Source organism: Rhinatrema bivittatum, chromosome 3 (genome assembly GCF_901001135.1).
Source record: "Rhinatrema bivittatum chromosome 3, aRhiBiv1.1, whole genome shotgun sequence".
Classification (NCBI taxonomy): domain Eukaryota; kingdom Metazoa; phylum Chordata; class Amphibia; order Gymnophiona; family Rhinatrematidae; genus Rhinatrema; species Rhinatrema bivittatum.
Genome location: NC_042617.1, coordinates 436,257,401 through 436,276,888, shown reverse-complemented (window position 1 = coordinate 436,276,888; position 19,488 = coordinate 436,257,401). Strand labels below are relative to the sequence as shown.

General features: G+C 42.3%; 1 protein-coding gene across 2 annotated transcripts in view; it reads right to left on the bottom strand.

Annotated features, from left to right (window-relative positions):
• Positions 1-311: 311 nt before the first annotated feature.
• The window catches only part of COLEC11 (collectin subfamily member 11), a 61,232-nt gene continuing 42,055 nt past the window's right edge, over positions 312-19,488 (bottom strand). The window contains exons 3-7 of one of the 2 annotated variants that reach the window (XM_029595803.1): positions 12,977-13,048; positions 7,994-8,065; positions 5,249-5,302; positions 2,823-2,918; positions 312-2,662 (exon numbers count right to left, since the gene is read on the bottom strand). In XM_029595803.1, coding sequence (XP_029451663.1) covers positions 2,253-2,662; positions 2,823-2,918; positions 5,249-5,302; positions 7,994-8,065; positions 12,977-13,048 — 704 coding nt within the window. In that variant the 3' untranslated portion in view covers positions 312-2,252. The remainder of the gene's footprint in view (positions 2,663-2,822; positions 2,919-5,248; positions 5,303-7,993; positions 8,066-12,976; positions 13,049-19,488) is intronic. The other variant, XM_029595804.1, reaches the window with a different exon arrangement.

Below are 19,488 nucleotides of genomic sequence, written 5' to 3'. Positions count from 1 at the left end.
GTTCCTCGTCATGTCTGCACTTCAGAGTTTTGTTCCTGATGTCATCACATCGACCCTGGTCCGGGATGCCGTCGCATCGACCATTGGTCCATGATGTCTTCGCATCAGCCCTGATGTTATGTCTTCCATAGTCCTGGTGTCATGTCTTCACCTTCATCATAGTGTCACATCTTCATGTCAAGGCCCGTCTGCCCTCATCCTCAGGCCAGGCCTGCTGCTCCATGCCGTTCCATGCGGCAGGTCCGAAAGGACTCGGAATGGTCGGAGGACCATTTACATTCCAACATCATCCTGTTGTTGGCCTTGGGAGCTTGCAGGCCTGGCGGAGGGTAAGACTGTGTTCTGCCATGGTGGAACACGCAGGCAACCCTTGGTCTGGTCCTGGATCCATCTGGGGTCGGGCTGAGGCCCAAGGGCACACTAAAACACCCCGTAAGTGACAGATTGGTCAGGAGACCGTCCCGCTATCTGCACATATTGTACAGATGGCTGCAGTTTATGTGTTTATCCTGAGCATTTTCTAGTCACGTTTTCATGGGAAATGGTGAGACTACATATTTCTATCTCTTTCCTCAACTTGGCATTAAAAGATGTTTTCTTTAGTTGTGCCCTTTGCATATAAAATTGTTTTATGTTTGTCAAACAGTGCCAGCCACTGAAGTATGGTAGTAATTTACAGTTGATCAATGGATTTGCTGTGGCTTGATAAGGATTTCAGCTCTGACTTAAATCACTTTTAAGTGAGCTTCTTGCGAATTACAGCAGCCCATCGCTGAAGGTTTCTATTGCATTTTAGAGGACACAGCGCTATATCTTTATTTTTTACATATATGTGGATTTGTGATTGGTTATGTATGGCCACTTGTTGGGAAGGTGGTTAATAAGTTAAAATAAATAGATAAATACTGTAGCTTGTCATGGGTTCTCCTGGACAGTTTGTATGTAAAGAAATGAAACAGAATAATACAGAAATAAAACAGGAGAATAGGAATAAGAGGAAGAAATAAAGCTAAATAGGTGCACTGATCTTTTGTAGGAAATAACTAGTGTTTGTTGCTCAAAGGAAAATCCTCATTCTTTTCTGTCTTTTGGCTGCTTATCTCCCTATATGCTTGTAATATAATTTTAAGTTTTTTCTTGCATTGGCAATTTTCTTCTGCTGGCTTCCAGCTCAGTTGGAATTGGCTTTCACTGCTGCCATGGCAGCATGAGCTTTTATTCACAACTACCCAGGGGTTTTCCCCTCTCATATAAAATCCCAGCCATTGCAGTGGCAGTCCTCGCACGAGTCCCTTCAGAAACTAATATGCATGCAACCCATGTCTGGCCAGCAGCTGCCACTGTTGTGCAATGACTGCGAATCCCTCGCCCCTCCTAGGGACTGTGAATGTTGCCTCTGTAAAATCCTCAGCCCCAGCTGACCCGGAAAGCAAATTATATTTTAGTTTTGGAAGGCAATAGTAACAGCATTAACAAGCTCCATCCTCCAAAGACAGAGCAAATCATCACATGCTCGGACTGCTGGCACCAAACACGCTTACTGCAGTGTATGAAAACGGTGCAGAAAAAGAAATCCTGATATCAGCTAGGAGGAAAAAAATGTGTTTCACCATGGTACCATTAGAGCTGAGCTGCAAATAGCTTTGTTTTGAGGGCTTTTGAAATCTTACCCTTGGACAAGTGCAACAAAATCCCAATTAATTTGTTACAGGGATATAAGTACGTGTAAATACAAATATTTTATACACTTTTAAAGTTGGAACGTCAATGGGGAATACTATTTTGCAAAATCTATTTTAATGTGTTTTCCTCTTCTTTCATCAGAATATGCTGTGAGGTCTCAGTATGTTCAACAGTCAAACCTAGAACACCTTGCACCAGCTTATCAAAATGTTACTCCAGTTTGATTACAAAGTTTTTTTTCCACTGAAAATACTGGGATAGTCTCACTGACATTAGAGCAACATTTTTTTGTAAGTATACCTTCTGCGGATACTCTGCGGACCTCTGTTGACTGCTCTCTCTCTCTTTCTGTCCAAATGCCTTAAAACATTCCATGCCCCAAAGACAAATAACACTGTGTTCAGTTTGAAGCCATACTACTGTCTTAACCCTTCAGAAAGTTAAGCATGAATATTTATAATATCATAATCCTATTTACATCTGTACAACTCTGGTATAATATATGGGCAAGCTGAATTACAGAAGGTGACCAACAAAATAAGAGTTTGAGTTAGAAGTTTAAGAATTATTCACACATTTTCTTTGTCAAATTCACAAATGAAATACATTGTCAAGTGACAGGAGACGTCATTCCATCCGCCTGAGGCTACCATTTCCACACAGTCTTCCTCGTCATAAGCATTATTAGGTTCTCCGCTGCGCCACTTGTTAAAGGTCTGCATAGGTGATCGGTCTGAATATGCAAACTGACCCTCTTTCTCCAGGTCATTAATTCCAATGAAAACTCTTGTAAGGGCTGCTTGATTGATATAAGAAGCAATCAGACTATTGGTCGTCTCATCCTTGGGCATGCTCAGCGTTCCTCCTCGTCCTTGGCAGTAGGATTGGGCATCAATGTATTTCTTCTCTTCTTTCACCAGCAGATATATCTTACTATCCGTCTCACGCACGCCAGCAACAACTGCGGGGGAGGGCAGTGCTGAAAAGTGAGCACTTGCATTTCTATAAACCAACTTAGTATACATCACAAAAATACAAACAGAAGTCTTAACACAAAATCATAGCAAGATAAAAAGAAATCATACTATGAGACAATGTGAATGAAATACAACCAAGATGTAGTTCATGTGCATACATACCATTTTTTATAAATTTCAACTCAGTTGTCAGCTGTGTCACATGGATGTCCATTTCACCAATAGCCTTTCTTATCTGGCCACATTCACAGGGAATCCCTGCAGATACAGGATTATATCCACAATTACTTACCATGTAACAAACTAGCCAGAAATGCATCGGTCCCCAGCCTGAAACCCAACTGTATTTTTTTTTGTACTGGTTTATCTTGGTGACCTCAGCTATGGAAAGTAAATGCATACACGTTTTCTATTACAATGCTCTGCTGCATTTAACATTCTTTTTTTAGTTCCAAGGCTGGGGTGTGTTGTGGTCTCCATAAAAGTCTGAAAACTCTTGAAAATCTCACTAGAATAGCCAACTATTTTACACCTTAGTAAAGCCGCTAGCACATTTTTATGCAGCTATATTTTTAGGTTCTATCAGTAAAAGAAAACACATTGTTTTGGTAACTGAATTGATGCTCTGTTAGACACAAGTGTGCAGAGTGCAGATAGAAGTCAAAGCACCTCAAAAGATGAATCAAGGAAGAGCAAAAATTGAGAAAATTCACCTGCATGAAAACGTGCCAGCGACAATTCTAGGATGTATGACATGTGAATCAAAAACTGAAGGGAGTGGTGGGGATAACATTTTCAAGAATCAAAGGTCATCATAAATGATGAAAGTCTCAGAATTGCAACCCACTGCAATCATGTGCATAGACTGTGCAAGCCTTTAAAATCTTCACTGGCAGGTAGTTGCTTTAGTTTTAATATTTTCCTCTCTAAATAAAAATATTTTTCCAATGTTTTCTCTGTGCATCTTTTTTTGCTTATTTTTCTCTGCTCTTTTTCATTATTTCTTTCCTTTTTCCATTTCAGCTCACCTTCCCTTCTCTGTTCTTTTTTTTTTCATTCTATTTTCTAAGAGGTCAATATTCAAAAAGTGTTCAGCGCGATTTAACCGCAATAACAGGACTTGTGCAGCTAAGTAGCAGTCACTGAATATGCCCCTAAGTTCAGCGGCTGCCATTTAGCTGCATAAGTCCCTTATATGGCTAAAACGTTAGCCGTATAACTTGTGGGCGTGTAGTGGGGAAGATCGGGGCGGAGCGAGTTAGCTGTATAAGTTATGCGGCTAACTACTGATATTGAGTCTTAGCCACATAAGTTATGCAACTAAGTTAGACCTGATCAATAGCAGTTCTAAACTTAGCCGTATTTTACTTACACGGCTAAGTGTGCACATATACACATATATTCAGCAGCTTAGCCATGCCGCTGAATATACCTCATAACTTAGCCAGATAAATTAAATTCAACTAAGGAAGTCATTTACTAAAGCAATCGCACGCGATCCCTAAATGTGGGTGGTGTCAAGACAGGAAGAGGAGGAGTCGGGGTGGCACCAGGGCGGACGCCGCGAAGACAGTGCTGGCGGCGAAACGGTAAGCTTCCGTATCGCTGCCTATTTCCTGCCAAATAACTACACCTTTTATGATGTAGTTATTCGGTGCGACGCCAGCAGTGATCGCACCGCGGAGGTGCGATCGCTGCCGGCTATCGCAGGACCGCCCCCCCCCCACCCCCCTGTACCGTGGGATTCAGAGAGCCCAGCGATGTTAGTAAATCCAGGCCTGAGTTACTTAAATGGCTAGGTTTGAATATTGACCTCCCTATTTTCTTTCCTTTGTTCTTCTCTATCAGGATTGCCCAAAGTATTTGTATTTTGCTGGAGTTTCTGATACTTTCAGCACTTCAAATGGGGAGTTTTCCTTTTCCCAATGATTTGCAAGAAGAGAAAGATGCTCCTAACTTCAAAAGGGGAGCCACAACAGAGCACATATTCTTCAGCCAGGTTTCAATGTCACCCAGAATGCCAAACCCTATCTGTGCCTAGTGACCTAATGTCACTGTGAGGGAGCGAGAAAACACCACCAGGACCCAGGAGAACCCCTGAGAACAGGATAGTCCCAGGTAGACTTAAAACCCTATTAATTGTAACGTAGTGTAGAAGCAGGGGAGTCAGACTAGAATGTGCCTCTTCTAATGCAGTCATGTTTGGTGGAAATTATGCTACCAAATAATCATACTCTTCAATGATATTTTTCATATGAGAAGAATAAGGATAATATTTGTCATCTTTCCATATGATTAAGATCGAGGTGGTAGCCCCTCAAAGACACTTTGCCATCTCCAGCAAGGGGCATCAGTATAGTGTGATTCTTGAAGACCACATGGGCAGAATTTGTTGAAACTTTTCTACCTGCTCACAGTTTACACCCTTATAATCTAAGCATATCCAATCATATGCCACTGGTAAAAACTTCTCTCTGTGGCAAAAAATTATGTTAGTACCTCCATGCTTTAAAATGTATAAAATAAAGAATGCATTGTACAGTGTGCAAGTGCTATCTTTCATAATGCTTATAAAACATTTTTTCTACCTGGTTCTCCATCCGGGCCACGTGGTCCAACATCCCCACTGTCTCCCTTTCCACCTAAAAATAAAAATTGCAAACACAGCTTTTGCAATTCATATACAGAGTCATTAGCATTCAACACATTAAAAAAAAAAATAACCACATTGTTTATAGACTTGAGTGATAGTATTTGTTGCTCTGAAGAAGACATCCATATGGTGTGAAAACTGACTGTTGTAGGGTGCTGCTTGGTCTGTTTCTAGCCAAGTAACTGGTTTTGTACTTGAACACCTAATATGAAATCATCATAGTTGTCCAGACTCTAATAAATCCTCATATTTTAAGTCCTCCATGGTTGTCCCTGGATATTGGGGTGAGTCTCACAAAATGTTTATCCCCATGGTGCCAAAACCTTTGTCTCCTGAATGAAGAAGCTGCTTGCTGGCTGTGTTTATTTTCCATGATAATTGGCTGTAGTATACTGTAGAATTAAGTATGATGGAGTCGGAAAACTGCAGACCCATGGTACTGGCTGATGATATTTGGTATTATATCAATCTCTTGATAGAGCCACAAAAAAATTATAAATCAGTAATGTCTTTTCAAAAAATCTGGAAACATCATATAATGGAATTGTCAGCTGGAATGGTTCCATCATTAGGCAGGGTGAGGCAACCACCTCAGTTATCAAAATTTTCGGATGGCAAAAACTGTCCCGCCAAAACACTCCTGCCACAGCTGCCTTACCTTGCATTCAAGGCTGAAAGTAGTTTTAATGACGTGTCCATGTGGGGTGGGAACTGTGCAGGCAGAAGAAATAAACCACAGCAGTGTGGCTTCAGAAATGTGCCCATGGGTCCCCCAGGAGGGCATAGACCCCAATAATAGCCTGGAAGGCAGTTGGTCCCCAGGAGGGCAGGGGACCCAGTGGCAGGTCCAGAGGTACAGTTGAGTTTCCAGGAGGGCATGGGCCCCAGCAGGAGGAGTTGGGTCCCCCAGGAGGGTGTGGACCCTAGCAACAGACTAAGAGGTGGAGTCAGATCCCCAGGAGGGCATGGACCCTAGAGTTGGCAGGGATCTTTCAGCAGAGTGGAAGCAGCACCGAGGAGATGACAGTGATTTAGATACAATGGACCCTCCAGGCCTACACTGCCCACCAGCTCAGTTGCATCTTTTCACATGGGTGAGACTTTGAATAAAGGGGGAGGATAATAATAATACTTGATTAAGCAGGATATATTGTGGGGGCCAACAAGACCAACTTCCCATGATGTCATCCAGATGCGCCAATGAGGGTTTCCCACCGTGTGGCCCATATCAAGGATGAGAGCATGCATGCCTGAGCCTATGGGCCTGTGTGTAAGTGCCAGCATCCACGCCATACAGAAGACAATATGGTGTCGGGATGGTCGCAGGGCTGTCTATGGTGTTGGGATGGTCTCAGGGCTGTCCCGCAACCTGCCAAATGTTACATAGTAGATGATAATACATGATGTAACATGGTTGCCATGTAAGTCCACTTAAATATGGAGAGATAATTGTAATTTAATTTATGTTTTTCAATTTATATTTTGCCTTTTGTGGCTGATCAGCCACTTCAAAGCAGATTACATTCAGGTACTATAGGTATTTCCCTGTCCCTAGAGGGTTTACAATCTAAGAGGGCCATTTACTAAGCTGTAGGAAGGCTTTACCATGTTGTAAATGTCTTCATGTAGAAATAACTCATGACATTTCAAATTCTGCATGATATTCACCCCTTAAAAAAACTGGCACCATTTAGGTATGAAAATGAGCTGATTTGCATGCAAATGCATGTAAATTAGTTCATTGCTTATAAAACTGTATTCAAGTCAAATAACACGGCTTGCCTTAAAATTCACAAGCCGTGTTTTTTAACTGAAAGTTAGCTACAGCTCAAGAGGTGCAGCTAACTTTCCCTGGGAGTATCAGGAAGTTAACACATGTCCTAATGCTCCCAGGTTCAGGCCTTAAAGGAGCCATAAGGCTCCAAAACAAACTCCTCTGGCAGAGTGTAAAAATCGATGGGGGAGAGTGCACATAATCCGCCCAAATTTCCATCATTTGATCAAATTCTTTTGGGGGGGGGACAACTTTTGTAGCTGTTTTCCATCTGGTTATACTCTATTTCACTTTACTGTTATTGTATTCATTGTTGTACTTTGCTAATTACAAATTATTGATCAAAAAACAAATTGATGGGATTCTATTGGAACACCCCCTTCCCATCCACCCCCCACTGCAGGATTTTGCAGCCAAAGTGTAAAAAAACCCAACAAATTGTAAGTAAGCCTGAGGTAGCCCTTCCCCTTGTTCAGGAAAATATTTTTCAGCTTCCTACCATGCTCCCCCACCCCAGTTGTCCAATCCACTTACTTTTAACCTTGATGCTCTAGCAGAGAAGGCCCCCTAGGCAGCCGAGGCCAGCGAGTCCATTATCTAGGCACCTTTGCCCCGTTACAGGAGGTTGATTGCCCTTAGGTGGCCCATAATAATGTGGATCATGTACAGCTATAAGGTTAGCTATGCCTTCATGCATGACTTATAGTTCCATTCCTGTATTTTTGTATTTCAGTCTTGTTGAAAACCAGACCTATTTGGGGGCCACAAGGTTTATAGCTGAGTACCACTAGTATAACTTAAGTCAAAAACAATTATTTCACTGTGGAAATCTGACATTTCTCAAAGACAACCCAGTGATATGTTCACTAAAACCACCCCTTGATAATTCTGTCAATGAGAAACTACCTTTTGAACCGATGGGACCAATTTTTCCATGGCGACCCATGCTGCCCTTTGGTCCTTTGTCTCCAACTGCCCCTGAGAAAAAAAAACAACATTCAAGGAAACTGAAGGAAGCTGTCTGTGGTCCTCCCAGCCACAGGAGATACTTTCTGTACCTGAACTAGTTCACAGAGACAGGACAAGATCATAAAGGCTACATATTAAAGCTTCAAAAGGGAAACACAATTCAAGTGTCCTGCAAATTTTACAGAGTGACTGATATACTGTTTAGCATGTTTTTGTTCAAGTAGAAATTGTAACTGCAGATAGATTCAATTGCTAAATATCACAATGTATCTTAATAAAAGTGAAGATGCAGAAAATAGAAGAGTCCCTTACTAATATCGGGATGAAAGGGGATGAAGCAACATCCCCACTTTTTCTCAATATTGTTCTTCAAAAGTAAATATTTTTCATGTAGTCACATGGTTGAACCAAGAGCTTAAAAGGGAAGAAACGAGAGAGAACAGGAAATAAAGCCATGGATAGGCAGTAAACGGGGAGAGGAAATGAAAGCACACAGCTTAGTACTGGAGAAAATGACCTGACATGAATGGAAGAAATGCAAGTATGCTAGAGAAATCTGACAGTGGGAGATAAGTAATAAAAAAAAGAAAAGATGCAGTAGGCAGATGAAAATGAAGTAGAAAAGATGAAGTGAAGGGAGAGAAAAATATGATTTGAGGGAAGGGAGAGGTTGGGTGAGTAAGAGGTGAAAGGGAACCTTTAAAGGACAGATGGGGATAACCACCTAGAGCCCTTCATTGGAGAGGCAGGTTCATCAATGTAAGAAATAAATAATGAATTAAATTAAGAGGGAAAGAATTGGGATAAGGGGCAGTATATTGGTCAGAAGGTAAAAGATGAGATATGGAGAGAATATGGAGGAAATGGGAAACAATGAGAAAAAATAGTGATGGGCAAAGGAGAGATAGAGATGGGTGTCTAGTGGATGAATGGAGCAAGACGTTGAATTTGGGTGGAGAGAAGGAAGTGAGATTAAAGGATACAAAAAAAATCAAAATGCTAAGGACAGCAAAGATGAAAAGAATTGTCAGGAAGAAAAAGAAAGAAGTCAATGTTACAAGAAAGATAATGATGAAAAATAAGAGAGTAAAAATGAAAGAATGACAAAGGAATGAGTTGACAGCAAGAATACTATAAAACAGTATAAATAGAAAAAAGGAAGGGAGTGAAGAAGGTCGAGGGTCGCTATGATAGCAAAACATAAAACAAAATCAGAATAAAAGATAATATAAAAGTACGGATATCTAGAGAAAGCAAACATCAGATAAGGAAACAGAACATAAGGACAGAGGGAGAAATAGAAGTGCACAAAGTATAAGGAGCTTGGAAAGGATCAAGGAGAAAGAAGAAAAAGCAACTTAAGTCTTGAGTGCCATGACACTGATGGCAACTGATATATGCCACTGTCGTTACATTGTCCGACATTATGTGGACCACTCAACCCTGCAACCTGTCGCTGAACTTCAAGCATGCCAACCAGACCTCACAGGCTTCCAGCCAATTGATGTTCCAGAGATACTCTTCTGCATTCCAGCACCCTTGCACCATCAGCCCCTAACAGAGAGTGTTGCGTCCATCAGTGCTAGACGGCTTCGCCCCGTTTGCCTCACCTTGTTCACAGCTCCTCCCGCATCCCTAGGGAAAATGGCTTCTGCCGCATCTACAAGCCAACCTCTTCGGCATCCCCGGAACGGCTATGGTGCTGCTTCCCGCCATGCTCCTCCCAAGGGCCTACTAGGGTGCACGCGCGCAAGCCACCCACGTCTTTATTCCAGCAATGGCACGAACCTGGGGGGCGTTCCCCTCTACTGACGTCATGCCATCCAGGTATATAGCCTGTACTATGTTGCTAGCTCATTGAGTTAGCAAGGACTTGGTCTTGGCCGGTCTAAGCTACTCTGCCGCTTCCGTGCTGCCACTGGAAGCTCTCTCTCTGCCCTTCGGGGTAATTGTTAACCTGGGTACCCGCTCCTTGGTGGCCCTCTGCTTTATTTCAGGTGCCTTACAGGGATCAGGTACTCGCTCCTCAAGGGCCTGCTCTCCCTGCCTCGGTGCTGCTACCAAGTTCTTCAACCTGGTGGAATCGCATACCTACAGCAACCATCTAGTGAGTAATCTAACTCTCAGTCTATCTCATCCACAGTACTGCCTTACTGGGAGACCTACACCGGAATTCCCCTTTACCAACGGGGACTACTGCCACCTCTGGTGGTATACTTCAAGCTGAATAAATAAAGAACTCATTTTGTGTTTGTGCGTCCTGCATTTAGCCCAGTACTGTGGCGCCTCACAGGGCTCCTCCCCGTGGGCGTGGTCATCTGCCACAGTACCCGAGAATTCACCCAAACACCGCTTAACCATAAAAGTGAGATCCCCAACCCTAGAGGCTCGGATCTGTTGTGAGTTCTAGCCAGTCTGGTGATCTTAGGGAAATCCCCTTTCTTTAACCACCACTGTAGATGAGAGCAGACCTCCATCGGCAAGTGAAGTCAAATCAAATAGTCTTGAGACTGTGGGCTCCAACGAGACAGCAGAGTGTGTTGAAGAGGATGCATATGTGCCGTCACCCTCAGTACCACCTCCAAGGTTGCCGCCATCAATCTGAGCACCTGAAGATAGGACCACACTGTAAGAGTTCTCTCACAGCTGGATCCAAGGGCTACAGTCCATCCAAGACTTGTCCCCCTTTAAAATCAGCTTCTGGGGTGCCCCATTCAAGATAAATCAATTCTTGAATGGCTCCCATAATAGGGAAGAAGCATGATTCTTTATGTAAGGTAATCAAAATAGGATCCTTCTTTGACTCAGACACAGAGTCAGCCCCAGGTATTCCCAGCATCTTTAATGTCTGGGAAATCAGAGCCAATAACTCATCGCAATGAAAGAACCTCAATATAGTTCTACATGGCTCCAATCCCGGAGAAATTTCCCCATCCTCCAGGGAGTAAGGATCGGTCTTATCATCCCTGTTATCTGGGTCCCTATCAGGAAGGCCAGATCCAGGTGTATCCCGGCGCTTATCCGCAGCACCAGGCGTGTGGGATTTCACCACTTATGATCCTGAGTTGATAAGATTGGCTGGGGCCTGGGACTGTGCCTGAAAGAAGGATTGCAGTCCTTGAAAAAAATTGTACCCAAGAAAAGGCAGAAGGATCCATACAAAAACCAGGGGCCAACCTACCTGTGCCCACTGAACTACCTTCCCCCGCTGAAGAACCAGTTAGGGGAGCACCAAAATCAGGTGACCCTTCAGGCAACTCTTTTTCCATTCCCACACTAGGCTAGGAAGAACCAGGCTTAGTAGGAGGTAATTTTCCCTGATCCTCCAAACAGCACTGACACAAATTCCAGGGAGTGCCAGGTTGAGATGCCCGAATATGACAAGCAATACATAGGGCAAGGCACTTTGGTTTCTTCCCTATGGGCGTCATAGCCTGTCATACACCTAACAGGTGCCTGACAACACTGTGTCTATATAAGTGCCCAATCTCAGCTCCCTCAGGAGGCTTAGACAATGCATGCAAAAAAGACACGAGCATGTGCGTGTGCCCAAAAAAGTGTGTGTGCCCAAAAAAATGCATGTGCATGCATCAACAAATGGGCATTTGGTAGGCGCTCTTATATGCCTAACTAGGTGCCTAGCTAGGCACCCAACTAAGCGCTCAACTAAACGCATAATAGGCCACAAAGTCAAGCGCACTAGCACAATCCTCCAGAACTGCAAAGGGAAGTCTGTAGCGCAGAAAAAACACACAAAAACGCTGCCGCAGCCTACCACACAATAAACCAGCAGAGCCTTGGAGCAAGGCCTAGCCACAAGGGCTGCTCAACCCACCAGGCTGCCCCCATCCCCAGAACTCCACAAGAGGTGGAAATGTCCGTAAAATCATGCACCGAGCACAAAGACCAGGAGGGGGGTGAGAAATGCCTACTCAACTCCCCTTCTCTGTGTTCTCTCTTTTTTTTTTTTTTTTTACAATACCCTTTACCTGAGTTTAGCCCATCCCCTGCTGAGTACAAAGTTGGTCTCTTGCTGTGAGGGGAGAGGGCATAGACCTTCACCGCTGCACTCGGCTTCCTGCACCCACTTGCCTTTCAGCTGTTTTTGTTTTTTTTTACAGTTAAGTCCACACCAGTTGAAAAACCAGCTACCAGACCAAGGCACTCATCTGAGGGACCACAGAAATCACCTCAGGAATTCTCAACTGAGGGAAGGACTATATGGTATCACCACAGGAAAGCAGGGCGAATTAATTTTCCTCTTTTTTTCTCCTTCAAAATTTTAAAGCAATCCCCAGTAGGGAGATGCACGTCCACCATCTGCTGGAGACAGAGCACACTGGCAGACTAATGTCACTGCAGGGGTGTATATACTGTGATATCAGCTTTGCTCCATCTCCATCTGCTGGTAGAGGTACATAACCCACTGGTTTTTGGATTCACCTGTCTGTACGCTAAAAAAAAAACAGTTTCAGCATTCATTTTCCATTATCATGATTTATGTTATATCCTTTTCAAGTGGCAAGCAACAAGTCAATACTTATCTACAATTGTTCACAGAATTTGAATAAAAGTGGACAGTGTCTTTTCAAAATGATCATATCATCATATGTAAGACTGGTCTCTCAATGACTCCTGTACAATTTCACAAACAAAGCCCTGGAATGATTCTTCGCTGACTTCTACAAAATGTTAACAAGACCTCTGAAAAGCTTTAAGACATTTTACAAACAATTCTTTAATTGAATTCATTAGTAGTTTCTCATAATATAGGAGGTAGGTCTTTTCTTTTTGACATTTATTTATTAGACTTCTCCTTTGTTTGAATGAAATTGTGTCAACTATAAGTTTTCACAACATATTTATAAATGGGCCTATTAGCTTAAGAACATTGCTGACTTGATTTTCTGTAAACATCACCTTTTTCTCCTTGTGGGCCAACTCTACCAGCCCTTCCTGGAGCTCCTTTCTCTCCTTTATCTCCAGCATCCCCTATGAAAAAAATTCATATAAATTGTTATTATAATAGTTTTAGTTTAAAAGGAAAAATTTAATTTCTAAATTAAATTGTAAGGTTTACGAAATGGGAAAACAACCGCTACTGAAATCAGATAACCACAAAACAGTATCTTCCTGCCTGTCATTTCAATTGAGTGGATTTTGCTTATTCACTAAAGAAAAAAAAAGAAAAGAGTCTCTTTTGAGTGTGACCTATCATGATGCTGTGAAAGTTATAGAATCTAGAGACTTTGACATTTCAAATGGAACTGCACCACCCAAAAAATGTTTACTTTTCCCAAACTTGCTTAATCTTAGAATAGCAGGAAGGGAGATGTCATCTGGAAATCAGAAATGTCATGCCTTGGAAGCTAAATGTATTGTTAACAATAGGTGGCTATCTAAATAGACAGTTAACCAAGGGCAGAATTTTATGAGGAGACACTGATGGGACCATGAAGAACTGATGGCAATTTATTATAGAATCGCTTATTCTGATTTTTCAAAATAATACAACTCAAGAATTTCCTTGAGACAAGAAAATGATGATTAATTATACAACATTGCATAATAAGAAACAATATTAATAAAAAATTCACAGTTATAATCTTCCATTAATTAGACCACAACTTGGGGAGAAAGAACAAAGAAAAAAAGGTTTCTATTACAACTAGGTTTCCGACACTGCTTACAGAACAGAAAGAGTCCTATTCTGTAAAAATCCTTCTAATTGGTTTTAGATCAAAGAAGGTATATTTTAACCATCCAACGTAACAGAATATTTACATGGGAATTGCAATAAGAAAACAGCACCTTAAGCAAGGACTCTGTTTTTTGGAAAGACACATGTAAAGATAATATGCTGCTACAACATAAAGATAATATGGCCTGTTGTCAAATTATCCCATGAGTTACCATGTTACGATGTAAAGATAATATGACCTGTTGAAATTATCCCATGAGTTACCATGTAAACTGAATTGAATGTCGGTATAGAAAAACAAATAAATAAATAAAATAAATCTTTCTTCTTTGCTGCATTTCCCCAGCAACATCAGGGATATTGCAATTTTTTTGACCCAAAAATATAGTATCCTTTAAATGAAAAGAAATCTTCAACATCCATTGCTTATCTGGCTCTAGGGCAAAACAGACCAAACGAGTAGCTCTATCCAAAAGCTCTCCCTGAGATTGTTCTAAGAAACCTGTAAGGTTCAAATTAGCAGGGACCTCCTTAGGTTTCACAGGCGAGCCTTGAAACACCTTTCCATAAATAGGCGAGTAATGTAATTTTGAAATTGAAGGAATGGACTCTTTGGGAACTTTCAGTAATTCCATATAAAATTTCCTCAGCATTTCTAATGGAGACAATAAAGAACTTTTAGGGAAATTAAGGAATCACCAATTGGACTTCCCAAAAGAACGAACACTTTCACTCGCCGGACCCACCTTATGGAACAAACTCCCTATTGAACTCAGAACAGAGCCATCAACTCAATTTTTCAAGAAAAAAATTAAAACCTGGCTATTTCACAAAGCCTTCGCTGCAATAATGTGACTGAATCCTACACCAAACCCTAACCCCCACAGCCACTGAAAATCTGTCCATTACCTCCTGCAACAATAACCTCCCATTAGATTTTTTACAGCTGTTTATCCACACTATATGCCACTTTGTAATCGACAAGAGGAACACCTGCCCATACCAACTCATTAGTTCCCTGTATACTGCCATGACATACATGTTATTTACACTTGTTATCTGATAACCTTTTCATCAATCACATAAATTTATTATAAGATATAATTTGGTAACCTTTTCATCAAGATTTATTATAAGATATAATTTCTGTGCCATTAACGATTATTGAATGTTCCATTCTCTTTGTATCCGTAAAGGTTTAGTATAAGATATAATTTCTGCGCTATTCTGCCATGTCATACATTTCCTTTACCCTTGTTATTTGGTAACCTTCTCTTCAATCATAGAGGTTTATTGTAAGATATAAGTTCTGCGCCATTAACGATTGTTGAACGTTCCTTTGTCTTTGTATCCATTTACCTTTCACAAATGTTCATCCATGAACCTGTTACAGATGTTTTATTGTATCTGACAAAAGAAAACACTTGATTTCCTGCATCACTCATGTTGATTGTAAACCGATGCGATATGCAAAATCGAACACCAGTATAGAAAAAACAAACAAACAAATAAATAAATAAATAGATGTATCCACATTTTTTAACTTATGATGTAATATCTGATTGATTTAATGAATGCTAAATCACATTCATGTAAAGCTTTATATTGCTCCTCAATTTGAACTAATTTCCTCTCTTGCTGCTTAATTTGCTGGGAATGCATATTGACTTAAACAGAAAGATCACCCAATGAAGATAAGACTTCATCAATTCTAACAGACATTGTTTTCTTGAAAACTACAAAAGCTGACCATAGTGTGTCTGGAGTAACAACAGCAGGCTTAACTAAAGCAAGATGACCAATTACCCCTGAGGCCTTTGAAGGATCCACAACAGGCCCCTCTAATGCAGAAACCTCCCTATCTTGAAAAGAACCAACGGGAGATAAATTCAACATAGTGCCACTTCCAAGATCTGTACAAGCTTCAGCACCCACCAACGGAGGAATCCGATAATCAGAATTCAGGGAGACAGAATTCTCAACAGAAGCAAAAGATAACCTGTCAAGGTCAAAGAGTCCTGTTATAGTACCTTGTCATTTCACAAAGTTAAAATCCTCAAGAATGGTTTGAGAATGGTAGAAGAAACAATAGGTTCGATGGGCGAGTCTGAAAGACTCCGTTCCTCTTCTTTCCCATCTTGTAGATTTAACAGCAAAAACATGAAAGGGACTTCAGCAACTTGGACCTAGGGATGCTTCCCTTTGGCATGCAGCTTCAGTACACCAGGAGCTGTGCCTCACTAAATTGCAGGCCTAATAGGGCAGGTCCAATGCTTGAGTGGTGTTAAAGGAGGGAAATCCTGCAAAGACCAAAGAGGCAGCCCAAATAGGTGAAAACAGGGCCAGTCGTACTCTTCATCTCATGCTCTCCCTAACAGCACACCCCCCTAATCACAGGTCTTATAGGCAGGTCTGGAGCTTGAGTGACATCACAGGTGGGAAGTCCCATGGAGACCAAACAAGCAGCCTGAGTAAGTGGAAACAGGGCTAATTGTGGTCTTCACCTCACCCTTTCCCCAACAGTGTGCTGCTGAGTTACAGGTCTTATAGGCAGGTTTGGCACTTGAATGACAATATAGGAGGGAAATCCCACAGAGACCAAAGAGGCAACCCGAGTAGATAGAAGCAGTTTTCACCTCACGCTCTCCCCCCTTGGTGGTAATTTATAATTATTCCTACATGTTCAGCCATACTGGGGCTCTAGTAAGAGGAATATACCATCAGCTTAGGGAGACATCAGGCATATCCTGTGTGTTGCAGCTCCTCCATGTGGGTTGTGCAGTGGTAATGCCCTGTTTCTATAAAACCCAGAGACACTATCTTAGGATGTGAATTTTTAGTTAAACTTTTCAGGAAGCAGGATGGTTTTGTTTCTGCTCCTCTTTTTCTTTTCTTTTTATTTTTGGGAAAGAATAACCCTTGGACCTTGTGATGGAATGTACCAACAATTCCCTCATTCTACCTTAAGGAGCCCAGTTCAGGTTTCTAACTCAGTCCTCCTTAAGGCAGAACACCACAAGGGATTCTGGCTGAAGGGAGGTTCCCTTCACCATACCATAAGTACCCAGGCCTAGAAAGCTGGAGGAGGCCCCAGAGAGCTGGCAGGATCTCCTGGTATATCTGTATGGAGTATGTTTACCTGACAATTGTGCCTGATGCAAGGTGAGCCACTATTTTGTTTCTGTAAGTGTGAAGCACTGTAAATAAATACTTGCACCAGAACTGGGCTAGTCAAGTCTTGTGGTGTTCCTGGGCTATTCCTGAGGCTGCAGCAAGCACAAATATAGTTCATTTGGTGTCATCAGTGGGATTTTTATTTTTGCTTAAGCAGGAAGTACAAGTAAAAAACCCACAGCCACCCAAGAAAAAAGAGATTTTCTTTCCAGGGGCCTTCAGACTTCAAATTCTATTACAGTAAGCCAAGGGGACTATCCCCACCTGTACAGTCAGGGATCATGTAGTAAGACAGGGCCAGACAGGCCAGCAGGTGTTTTTTGTTTTCTCCATTTAGGAGCTGGCCCCAAAGGTAGATAAAATACATCAATTAATCCAGGTCCTGGCCACCAGTCAGCAACAGCCTCAGAATGCTCTGCAAACACAAATAGATAATTGGTTTTGCAACCCCTGCTGTTTAACAAAGCGTAGTCTTAACTCAGCTAGTGAGGCCCTGCAATTGGCTCTGTCCAGAATACCTCAAGCACCCTCCCCTTCACATATCCTGTTTAAGATGAAGGCAGGAGAGGACCCAGAAGTCTTTCTGAAAAACTTTGAAAAGACCTATCGGCCTGGCTGGAGACTAGCTGGACAACTTACTTGGTGAATTTTCTCACCAGCAAGAGTCAAGTGGCTTGCAGGCAGCCAATCCAGGTGGGAGGGCTTTCTATCAGGACATCAAAGCCGCTATACTACAGAGAGCTGGATACTCCCCAGAACATTACTGGCAGCAGTTCTGTCGAGCAGCCCTACGGCCTGCGGAGAGCCCCAGAAACATCTTTCACCAATTGAAAGATGCCAGTTAGAAGTGGCTCCAGCTGAAACGCTTACTTATGTAACTAGTTAGTTATTATATTTTGGCTGTCAAAGCATTGTAATGTTTTCAAAATCCAATAAAACGTTAATAACAAAAAAAGAAGTGGCTCTAGCTGGAGGAAAGTCGGGACTGGAAGTAGCCCATCAGATACTCCTCGAGTATTTCCTAAATGGTCTAGACCAGCCCATGCAGAACTGGGTCTGCCAGCACACCGGGCTCACCTTGAAAGAGCCCTGGAAGTGGTGGAAGCCTTCCACTAGGCACAATCAATGCCCGCCGGCATAAGGCACATAGGCAACCCATAACCATTCCCTGGTGTAGGACAGAGGCTAGAGGACCTCGGCAACAAACCTCCGAGGAAGGGGGGCACAGTCTCCGTACCCACCTTTCAGATGCCAATCTCATCCACAGGTTTTAACTGTGGACAGAAAGAACACTTGGCAAAGGACTGTTGGTATGGCTGAAGCTTGTCTATGTCTTGGTGACCCAACCAACACCCAAAGATGAAGTACACATACTACAAAATAACACTCTGAAGCAGTGACGACTCGCAAGCCAAAAAAAAAAGGGGACTCTGGAGAGACAGGAACAATCCAGAAATGGGGTCTTGCAGACCCTCTCTTTTTGTGCTCTTTGTGCAGAGAATGGGCATGAAGAAGACCACTGCCCATATAGGCAGCCAGTAACTGAAGAGTATTTAAGTGAACCTGGTAGGGCAAAAACGCGACTGGCCCATTGGGAGTGTTCTTTCTGTAAAACATAAGGTCATGCAAAAGAACAGTGTCCTTGGCTTGATGACCTGGAGTGCAAACGCAAATTAGTGGAACAACAGGAGAAGGACCAAGGAAAGGGGACAGAGTCCCAGAATGTTAATGACACATGGGAATATGCTTGGGATCACAAGTTGTCAAGGCTCCAAAACTGCAATTTTGTGGGTGTCCCACGTGCATGACTTAAGGACTTTATAATCCAGGTGGAACTGGAAGGAGCCTCTACCCAGGCCTTGGTAGATTCTGGCTTTAGCAAAACACTCATTTGCCAGATTTACTTTGTCAAGGACACATTAACTATAAGAAAATGGAGACATTGACATGTATACATGGGGTCAAACAGAAGTGTTCCTCTTTCCATGTCCTCTTGACAACCGCCACCGAACAAGCCATGTCCTCCCCGAGCTTCTGTGCCTGGGTCATGATTACCCCCATTTTGCAACCTTATAGAGACAATCCATGCGTGTTGGGGACAATAGCGCTGAAGGGAAGAGGCATTTAAGACAGAGCCAGAGTGTGCCCTGGGCACGTCTGGATGCTCGACCTGAGAAGGCCTAGCTGAGGGGAGGGTATGTGACAGCGTACCGACAACTCCCTCATTCTTGAAGTACTGCTGTCAAGAATAAAAGTTTTGTGGATAAAACTTTCCAAAAGACTCTGGCAACTTATGATTTATTACAGATGAACCTCTGTTTTTGGAACATTTACATCCTATATGCCATCAAGGGTGTACGGAATATATCTGAAAATTTTCAGTGACGTTTTGAATAAATGAACCTTTCATTTCTCTCATCTGTGCCAGCAGAAGTTTGATGTTTTGCTGCATGATTGGTTTCCTCTGTGACCTGACATCTCCAAGCTGCTTTCTCTGTGCCATTATTTTCAGTTATTAGATCAACTTCAAAGAAGACAAACTGTGTTTTTTATTTGG